This window comes from Vicia villosa, linkage group LG5 (genome assembly GCF_029867415.1).
Source record: "Vicia villosa cultivar HV-30 ecotype Madison, WI linkage group LG5, Vvil1.0, whole genome shotgun sequence".
NCBI classification, from domain to species: Eukaryota; Viridiplantae; Streptophyta; class Magnoliopsida; order Fabales; family Fabaceae; genus Vicia; species Vicia villosa.
Genome location: NC_081184.1, coordinates 103606419 through 103617767, shown reverse-complemented (window position 1 = coordinate 103617767; position 11349 = coordinate 103606419). Strand labels below are relative to the sequence as shown.

At 31.6% G+C, this 11349-nt stretch overlaps 1 protein-coding gene across 1 annotated transcript; it reads left to right on the top strand.

Moving 5' to 3' along the window:
• The first annotated feature begins 417 nt into the window (after nucleotides 1–417).
• Nucleotides 418–1963, top strand: LOC131605099 (bidirectional sugar transporter SWEET7b-like). Its single transcript, XM_058877496.1, has 6 exons — nucleotides 418–460; nucleotides 727–763; nucleotides 884–1100; nucleotides 1180–1341; nucleotides 1631–1753; nucleotides 1841–1963. The coding sequence occupies exons 1-6, from the start codon at nucleotides 418–420 to the stop codon at nucleotides 1961–1963; spliced, it is 705 nt and encodes a 234-aa protein (XP_058733479.1).
• Nucleotides 1964–11349: the final 9386 nt, after the last annotated feature.

Genomic DNA, 11349 nt, shown 5'->3' with positions numbered 1-11349 from the left:
CAAAATTAATAAAAATAAATTGAAAACATATTACAAACATATGATATGTTGTTATCATAAACACTCCCTCAAATATTCTAAGAAATACTAATTTTAGTGCTTTGATTTTCTCATTACATAGTTAATTTTAATAGATAAACTTAAATAACTTAATTTAAAGATCTTTAAATCCACTTGTCATATTGTTAAAGAAAAATAGAATATATCATCACACAATGCATATTTTTTACTTTCAATGTCTAAATTTGAATTTAGATGAGATGTAATAACTATAATGAAATAAATAACTGAATTTTTTTCTATATAACTAACACTTATTTCATTCTTCTTCATCGCTCACACATTCTATTATCCATCTCATTCAACTCATCTTCTCTTTGAGTTTTTTTTTCTATTTTATATTAGTTGTGGACAAAAATGGTTAGCGCTTCAATAGCTCGTAACATTGTTGGCATTATAGGTTTGTTATTCTAATCTTTCTATTTTTTTTTTAATTGAAATAAAATGATATACAAATTTAATTTTTCTCTTATATTTTTATTTGCAGTCCATGATTCATGTGTTTATGATTTGATTTAATTTAATTTTTAATTTCAAATTTTTATAGTGATCAGTTCATTATGCATGAAGAATAATTTTAACTTCTCTTTCATCAATAAAACTATGCATAAATTTTAGTTTTTTTTTTTGTTCTAATCAATGTTATGTTTTAAAATTTCAATGTAGGGAATGTTATCTCATTCGGATTATTCTTCTCACCAGCGTAATTGAACTCTTTTTGTTAATTATTACTTTATTTATTTTTGTATGTAAAATCATTAAAGAGTAATAATATGTTTATATTTGAATATTAAGGCTTATTAACTATTGGAATGAATTGCAGTCCAACTTTCTATAAAATTATAAAGAATAAAGACGTGGAGGAGTTCAAGCCTGATCCATACATAGCTACAGTGTTAAATTGTGCATTTTGGGTGTTTTATGGATTGCCTTTCGTGCATCCAAATAGTCTTTTGGTCGTTACCATCAATGGTGTTGGACTTATTTTTGAGTTCGTTTATCTTACCATATTTTATATATATGCTAACAACAAAGGAAGGGTATGTATATCATACTTCCACTCTAGTTAAGGAATCAACAAATCTTCTATTCTCACTACTATTTTTTTCCTAATTTCAGAAGAAGTTGCTTCTCTACCTATTCATTGAAGCTATTTTCTTTGCCGCTATTGTTCTTATAACAATGTTAACACTACATGGCACTACCCGTAGGTCATTGGTAGTTGGTATTATTTGTGATGTTTTTAATATAATGATGTATGTCTCTCCTCTTACAGTCATGGTAAGTAACTTATATCTCATAAATTGAACTTTATTTAAATAATTTAATTTGTATCTATTAAAAATGTAAAATATTTTTCCTCAAATAATTTTTTTACATATGTCTAAACTCTAATCAAATATCAATATAGAGATATTTTGTTGATATTTTAGAAAATAACATTCGACACATTTACATAATGAGATATGAAAGAATACTTGTTAATTAGTGGATAATATTAAGTAAAATTTTATTTTTAAAGTATTTCATTACTAATTATCCATAATATTTTTTTTCATATTATGAGCAGGCAAAGGTTATTAAAACCAAGAGTGTGAAATATATGCCATTTTGGCTCTCTGTGGCTAACTTTCTTAATGGATTATGTTGGACAACATATGCCTTGATCCACCCTTTTGACATTTATGTTTTGGTAATTAGTTAATAATTATAGTTAATTTAATGATAAATATTTAATTCATTCATTGTTGACTAATATCCATTTGAACTAATATTGTAGATTAGCAACGGTGTGGGAGTGATATCTGGACTTGTTCAACTTATACTATATGCTTATTTTTGGTGCACAGGAGAAAATAATAATGATGATGGTGACAATGTTTCAAATCCAGCTGGAGTCTAATGTTATTATGGAACTTATAATTTTTCTTGAAATATGGAAGTCCAAGAATAAATCAAAGGCTAATGAAATTAGAGAGAATATTATTCACTTGTGTTTCATGTTTGTAGCATAACTAACAGAAACATATATAGTTACAAATACATGATAGTGCAAAATCCTCCCAAATAATGTATTTGTGGCTATATTTGTTTCTATTATAAACAAATATAATCAACTACTTCTTTCTAGTGTTGTGTTCTCCATTCTACATGATAGTGCAAAACTTTGCTTGTCGTAATGCTTTAATCAATGCGTCTATCTTTGTCAATAAATATCCAATTGTAAAAAAAGTTCAAAAAATAATCAATTAAAGAAGTCTATTTTTACAAATTTATCTTTTTTATTTATTTATGCACTTTTTAATTTATTAGATTGAAAAAATCTTAATATCATACTTAACACTCTTTGAAATAGTCAAAAAAATCAATGATAGAGACATTGAGTTCCTTTATCAATAAAAATGACAAGATATTAATGGATGTCCATATTAGTGTTAAAACTAATCATTACCATATTATTGATTCTTCTCGCTTTATGGAGGATTTTCTTTTGTTGATGGTGGTTTTCTTCGTGTCCGAATGTAGCCTATTATTTTTGGTGTTTAAAATGTATACCACCACAAATATATGTAGAATGGAGAATACAACACTAGAAAGAAGTAGTTGATTAAGAGTTTTTTTTTTTGGATATGATTGGTGTGTTTGATAAATTGAATGATGTCGAAAAGGAACACACTTGAAAAAAAGTCTAAAACAAAATGTACAACAGATTTAGATAAATTTGATGATGTCATTGATCTTCACGCATTTTAGAAAGTATACTCATCTATATTTATTGAATAAATATTATAAAGATATTATTATTTTGACTAATATACATTGTTAAACTTGATTAATTGTATATGTTGAACATTATGAAAAACCTATTTTACATTATATAGTATTATATAGTATGTCTACATTATATTTTATAATGTACGTATATTATATGATATAATATATCTATTTTTATTGGTTAAAATGTCTTTGGTGTGTCCAAAAGGATGCTTTTGAAATGATATCATCCATATGAATCCATACAGAGGGCTACTCAAGAAACAAAAACAACATAGTTTCTTATGAATCCCTCGCAAACACCTCATTCTAGAAGCATCATTTTGAGCACACTATAGACTATACATTTTTACATATAAAAGTTGATATATTATACTCCCTCCGTTCCAAAATATAAGAGAAAAAAATGCATTTTCTTGTCCTAAAATATAAGAGAAAAAAATTAACTTTTATCTTTTTCAAGGTAAAATTAAATGTAAGTTGCATTTAATTTACACTCTCTCTTATCTTTTCTATAATCAACAACCAATAAAAATTAATTTTACATCATTCTATGCAGATAATTTCAAAAAAATTCAGGTCAAATTATTATGTTTTTACTTTTCTTAATAAGTGTGATTTTTGTTTTTTCTCTTATATTTTGGGACAGAGGGAGTATCTTGTAATGTAGGTTTGTTATAACATAATGATTAGGTATATTATAACAATAACACAACAATTAATAGATGAAATTCTATGGTACAATGACATACAACGAGTTAATATTGATGTTTCAACATCAGAATATGACATCAAGACAGATGCTATTACATAAGAGATTGATACAAAATAATAACTTTCACCTGTAACTTTTGCACGCAGATAAATCACAGAGTGACAATCAGCACAACCACAAGTTGAGATTAAAGTCTCAACTCAAACAAACACTGTTAGGACAAATGTCTTGACATCATCTGCTGACAGAATACATATTTACCAAATAGAAAGATATGGAGAGAACAATTACATAATGGTAAATAACACAGAGGAATTGTTAACCCCGTTCAGTGCAATAACACCTACTCTGGGGGATACCAAGACCGAAAGGAAATCCACTATTAGCAGTTTTAGTTCAAAGCCTAAACAGTCCCAATTTACAACTTCTCGCCTAATCACTATCCAACGCTACTTTTTCCTAGAAATCGACATCTAGACTTGGGAAGTCGACATCCCACTTCCAATCACCATAGTGATAACAGACAGTTACAACCCGACAACTATACTAACAACTTATTGCAATCACAACAACAAGCTTCAAAACAAGTCACAATCTTAGTGACAAAAACCTATCACAAACTAGTGATAAAGGAAGACTACACTTCTAGTAAAATATACTTAGTCTTATTTCACAGCTTCAACTAAGAACATAACTTGATCTTGCTTAAAAGCTTTGATCAAGAACAACACTCAACTTTATGCTTAAAAGCTTAAAGAGTGATAATATTACTCAACTCATTACCTAAAGACTTATGAGTAAGAACATAACGTCTACCACAAGTATCAAAAGATACAACCATGACATTGACTAATTCAAGGGGACAATCCCACCTTCCACTAGCAGTGGCTCATTTAAAGCTAGAGAAAAGCTTAGTATGGACGAACCTAACAGGGAGACCAATTCCTCTGTCCACTAGCGATGACTCATTTAAATAATCAGAAAATGCTCTGTAAGGACTCTCCTAACACAAAGATTGTTTGCACTTAGCGATATTTGAACTTGAGACCTTGATAGGATAATACTTTCAGGTCTCAAGCATTCCCACCATGTCAAGTTTATAGTTTATCTTTTTTTTTTTTGGGGATAAGGGAGGGCCAATGCCCCAAACAACAACACACACTACCTATTTAGAGGAACAAGACCCTCAATAGAATATTGTTGAACAAGACTTAACATAAAGGAAGGACACTATACAAAATTACATTTAGATGAAGACATGGATAAATTATACTTAGCAAGAAGATCCGCACACTTATTAGCCTCGTGAGTATATTAACTAAAGTTTTATTTTTAAAGTATTTCAATACTAATTAATCCTAATGTTTTTTTTACATGTTATGAGCAGGCAAAAGTTATTAAAACCAAGAGTGTGAAATATATGCCATTTTGGTTCTCTGTGGCTAACTTCCTTAATGGATTATGTTGGACATCATATGCCTTGATCCACCCTTTTGACATTTATGTTTTGTTAATTAGTATATATATATATATACATATATATATATATATATATAATGAGTTAATAATTGTAGTTAATTGAATGATAAATATTTGATTCATTCATTATTGACTAATATACATTTGAACTACCAATCGTTAGTTGGTTCAGTGGTGATTGGCGCTGAATTTGGTAGGGAGGACCACAGTTCGATCCCCCGCAACTACGATCAGGAGAGGCTGGAACCACTTGATGCTAGAACTGACCCCCGATCCGGACTAAATCGGTATTTATAAACAAAAAAAAACATTTGAACTAATATTGCATATTAACAATGGCGTGAGAGTGATATCTGGACTTGTTTAACTTATACTATATGCTTATTTTTGGTGTACATGAGAACATAATAATAATGATGGTGATAATGTTTCAAATCTAGCTAGAGTTTAGTGTTATTATGAAACTTTTATTTTTTCTTGAAATATGGAAGTCCTAGAATAAATTAAAGGCTAATGAAATTATAGAGATTATTATTCACTTGTGTTTTATGTTTGTAGTATAACTAATTGAAACAAATATATTCACAAATACATGATAGTGCAAAATCTGGCAAAACTTTGTACGACGTAATGCTTTAATCAATGTATCTATCTATGTCTATAAACATCCAATAATTATAAAAATAGTTCAAAAAACAATGAATTAAAGAAGTCTATTTTCACAAATTTATCTTTTTTCTTTATTTATGCAGTTTTTAATTTATTAGATGGCGAAAATCTTAACGTGCTACTCAACACTCTTTGAAAGAGTAAAAAAGTCAATGATAGAGAAATTGAGTTCCTTTATCAATAAAAATGATAAGATATTAATGGATGTTCATATTAGTGTTAGACTAATCATTACCATATTATTGGATTGGATTTTTCTTCTTGCATTATGGAGGATTTTGTTTTGTTGATGGTGGTTTCTTTGTGTCTGAATGTAATCTATTATTTTTGGTGTTCAAAATGTCTATCCCCACAAATATATATGTAGAATGGAGAACAAAAAAATAAATAAGTAGTTGATTAAGAGTTTCCTTTTTTTGATCTGATTGGTGTGGGTGATAAATTGAATGATGTCGAAAAGGACCACACTTGAAAAAAAAATCTAAACCAGAATGTACAATAGACTTAGATAACTATGATGATGTCATTGATCTTCGTGTGTTTCAGTTAGTATAATCATCTATATTTATTGAATAAATATTATAAAGATATTATTGTTTTATTAATTGAATAAATATTATAAAGATATTATTATTTTGACTAATATACATTGTTAAACTTGATTGGATGTTGATAATTATGATATATCTATTTTACATTATATAATATGTCTACATTATATTTTATAATTTTCCTACATTTTATGATATAATATACATACTTCTATTGGTTAAAAAATATAGGTCTATGGTGTGTCCAGAAGGATTCTTTTGAAATGATATTATCCTTATGAATCAATACGAAGGGCGACTTAAGAAACAAAAACAACATAGTTTCTTATGAATCCTGTGCAAACACCTCATTCTAGAAACATCCTTTTGAACATACTACAGACTGTACATTTTTACATACAAAAGTTGGTATATTATTTATTTTTTCTTATAAAAGGGAGGGCTAAAGAGCCCGAAATAAAACAACTACACGCAAAAAACGCGGGAGAAGATTCCCCCGCCAAGTTTGACAAATAGGCCTGAGCAACCTCCATTGGGAAGCTATCATAAAGAAGAGTACTCTTCTCGTGACCAAGGCTAAGTTTAGCTAGAGCATCTGCCGTCTTGTTCGCTTCTCTGTATATATGAGTAGTTTTGACTACCCAATCTCTGTTGAGAAGCTGCAACACAGAGTTGAGATAAAATTTGCAGGAGTTTTGGATAGGAGCATTCCTATTAATAGCATCGTGGACCACTTTGTTGTCCACTTGGAGAAGAATTCTTCGACAACCTTGATCATAAGCTAAATGAAGACCAATAAAAATAGCTTTAAGTTCAGCTTCAATTATCAAACCCGACCCCATATTATGAGAAAATCCCCCACGCCATTGGCCCGTATGATCTCTTATTGTACCACCACAACCTGCAGCCAGGCTATTCTTGACAGTACCATCCGTATTAAGGGCGTACCAATCCTCTTGAGGAGGTCTCCAACAAACCAGTTGAGAGACTTTCTTGTGCTTCTGAAGATTCCCGTTGAGCCAAATACTGGTTTTGTAGGCTGTTACAATTCTACTAATGTCTTGCTTCAAGTCAGCAGACATAATGAAGTCGTCATTATGAGTCCTTGGTTCCGCTAATACCATAAGCTATGGCACGCAAAGGCCCAGACGCTGCTGATCAGTCACCATTTCTATTAAGTTTCGGTCTTTCATCCGGCACAAATTCATCATTTCGGTAACACAGTTGGTTATTTTTATTTCTTTTAAGTTAAGTTTATCATGTTTATTAATTCATAGTATTGGATTGCATTTTGTTTAAAGTTTATGTCAAAAGATCTTCTTTATGCCTTTGTTTGGTAGCGTTAGTGTTGCAGGTTAATGCGTCTGATCAGAGGAACTAATGGTAGGACGTTAGGGACTTTGGAAGGATGAGAGATTAAAGTTTTTGAAGAGTCAGGAGGTCAACATGGGCACCCGTGTACTTCAACCCGACACGTTTTGAAAGCTTCAGGAAAGAAGTGGTCAAGCACAAGTCAGTGGATCAACACGGGTACCTGTGTAAATCAACACAGCCCGTGTTGATAGGCCTGTGCAGAATTTCAACACCACGTGAGTCAGACGTTCTACACGGGCACCCGTGTGAATCAACACGGCTCGTGTAGATGGAGGCGAAGGAAAATTGTCACTTTGAATCTGTTTAAGTTGTCTGGTCATGAAGGGCACTAGAGAATTTTTGCTGACACTGATGGTGATACTATTTAAACAAAGTTAGTGTAAGGAGAGGAGGACTTTTTGATCGTACGAGAAAAAACACCACGAGAGAGAAGATAGCTATCACGGAGTATTCGAAGACGTAGAGATTCAAGGGAAACCACCATTGAAGATCAACGTCATCGTTATTCTTTGTAATGTTTAACTCTTCTACTATGTTTTATTCGAATACTATGAGAGGCTAAACCCCCCAATGCTAGGGGGGTGGTCCTGAGTTAACAATTGTAATGATTTCGGATCTATGATTTCCTTTATGCATCGTTCATCTTTTTCAATTCAATTGTGTGATGTTATTATGCATTTTGTATCGGACAAATACATATTATTCTACGGCTAACAGTTAATAGGACTGTGATTGTTAGGGTTTTCACACAATTAGGTTAAAAGGAATACAACCTAGGACTAGGAATTCTTAGTAATCATCGTAAACCTGGACGATAATAACGGTTAAAATCAATAATTGTTTGAATGGTCATTCGAGTAACGATTGATAGTTTAATAGCTTCGTTCATTAAGGACTTAAGGACGAACACTCAAAGGTTAGGTAATTGAATGGTTCTGTGCATTTTGGAAATCCGGATTTGGATCATTGCTTGTTAAATCAACCACTCTCCCTAGCATGCTTTTTCTTCATAGAACTTTTGCAATTTTAGTTTCACTTTTATCATTTAAAATCTTATACAACAAACCAACTTGTGTTTTTGTTCACTAGAATCAAGAGTAAAATTGGTACTTAATACGGAGTCCTCAAGACCGATATTTAGGGAAACTCACTATAACTACATCGGTAAAAATAGTACACTTGCTATTTTTTCGATCAGTTGCTCCAATTGGAATCTTTGATGCCGAACAGGTCCAGGTTGATCCACTCTTGAAGTTCATAACTGAAGAAGGATTCCTTATGCTCAACTTTCACCAGACTGTGCCACAAGGCTTTCGCATTTCGACAGTCACGCAAGATATGAAGAATTGTCTCCTCTTCCTGGTGACAATCAGAACAGAATGGATTGCTCAGATGTTTGGAAGCAAGCCAATGATTTGTGATCAAGCTATTATGTTTAACCATCCACATGAAAGTTCTAATTTTTTTCGGGGCTTCAAGCTGCCAAATTCTCTTCCTATCATCATCTTCTATATCATGATCAGTGCATCTCATGAGGTTGTAAGCACTAGAAATTGAAAATGAGCCCGTATTGTTCCCTTTCCAAATGCAAACGTCCGTCCCTTTGTCATGACTAGGCGGGCTATTAGCTAATATCTCTTCAGTGATGTTCTGGGGGAAAATGCTATGTAACAAATCCACATTCCAGTCGCCATGATCATTCTAAAGGCTTGTGATATATTTTTGTTGAGGCTCACCATTAATAGCTATCTTGTAACAAAACTAAAAATAAACCAGTTGTTAGAAATTTAATTTAAAATGTTTCATTAAAAATTATAATATAACATCAATTATACTATCTACTAATTATGACACACGACTATGCCCCATAGACACCGTTAATATTGTAATGCACCTTGTGGCTTTCCTTACGTTGCATGCATTGTGCCCCATAAAGGGGTACCTTCTTGTATTGGTCCTCTAGAGATATCACCATTATCAAAGAAACAATAAGAATGCATCTTAACAATATATCAACAACATGGTCTACCTAAGCCTTATCCTTCTCGAGGATATATTAATGAGCTAGCCTTGACGGGCTCACTCTGGAACTAGAAACATATAAGGACGTGAAACACGATAGTAGTGTAATACTATTGAATGTAACTGAATGAATATGTCCATTGCTAATTATCTAGTACAACTCGTATATCCTATGGGACAAGTGCTCCCAGTACTACTCAAATAATATATAAACATTTTTATTGTTGAACTAGTTACTCTAAGCACAATCGGGGGGTGAATTGTAGTATTCAAAATTCGTGATTAAATTTAACTTTTTGTTACTTAAAAGTCAAATTGAGTTAGTATTAAGATCATAATGAAAAAAATGGAAAATAAAGGTACTAAAATAAAAGATAAGGGGTTAGAGAGATGACACTAGTGATTTATCCAGGTTTGACCGAATATTTGGCAACTCCTGTCGCAAAGAGATATTCTTGACATTTAACAATAATATTGAGCTTTTACAGATTATGTCCCTCAACATAATTTGTGGAGTACCCAACAATTGTCTTTATTGTCATCCAGTTAGGGACAATGTTTGATCAGCAATAAAGTATTCGACTCAAAATCTAGGTGTCATGGTACGAAATTTACTTGAGCGTAAGGAACACTCAAAAGACAACAGATTCGTCAACGAACTTTATTTATTCCAATGGTAAGGGAAAATATCAATAAAACCCATGAAAGAAAACCAAATGGTCGTCCAAACCAGATTAGAGTTCTGGAGACAATTATGCAATGGAAACTTATTAACACCCCTCACAATAATTGTACTCAATGGGACCTATTTAGTTAGTTTTACGAATGAGGGTTAGTGTTATGTTGATTTGCAATATTCTAATTATTATGCAAAATGAAAATAAACAAAAGGCATTTTTAGGTTTTTTTTATGGTGCTCCAAAAATTTCAACATCCTATGCCTACGTATTCCCAGGTGCAATGGGAAAATTAGAGCTTCGTAGTTCTTGGTAGAAAACCATAAATTTATTTGGTTTATTTTAAAGAGTGATGCTTAAATCATACTGAGCGGTTAAACCTTTTTTACCGCTAGCACTTGGAGGCTGAAGAGTTTGTTTGTTTCATATCGAAATGGATAAAGCATAGTCGTTTGCGAAAAGGTTTTCGGAGTCACGTTTGGACAAAAAAGATAGTTTTATTGGTTGACTTTTCTTTTAAGGGATACAAGTGTTCGAATGACCAAGCTATAAAAATTGTATTCAAACACATGAGGAAAAGGTAGGGAATACGTCCATTTTTTCTGTTTATCCATTTATTAATAAAATGTGAGACGTGTTAAGTCATAACCCCTTAATAGAGAATAAGCATCCAAATGACCAAGCTATTCAACTTATATTCGGATACTCAAGGAAAAGGTGGGACATATGTGCATCTCGTTTATTTATCATTTATTCAGTTGAACTAAACCCGCTTAATTATTGTATTTTAATTGGATAACGAATATTCAAATGACCAAGCTATACAACTTGTATCCAAATATTCGAGGAAAAGGAGGGACATACGTCCATCTCATCCGCCTAATGCATTTATGAAGAAAAAGAGTTTACACACTTTGATTTAAAATCGGGAGAGGAACTTGGTGTTGACCAAACGTTAATTTACGTTCAATTAAGTTTATATGGAAAAACTGACTTGATGTTGATCAAGTGTTTTTAGTTCTTTTTG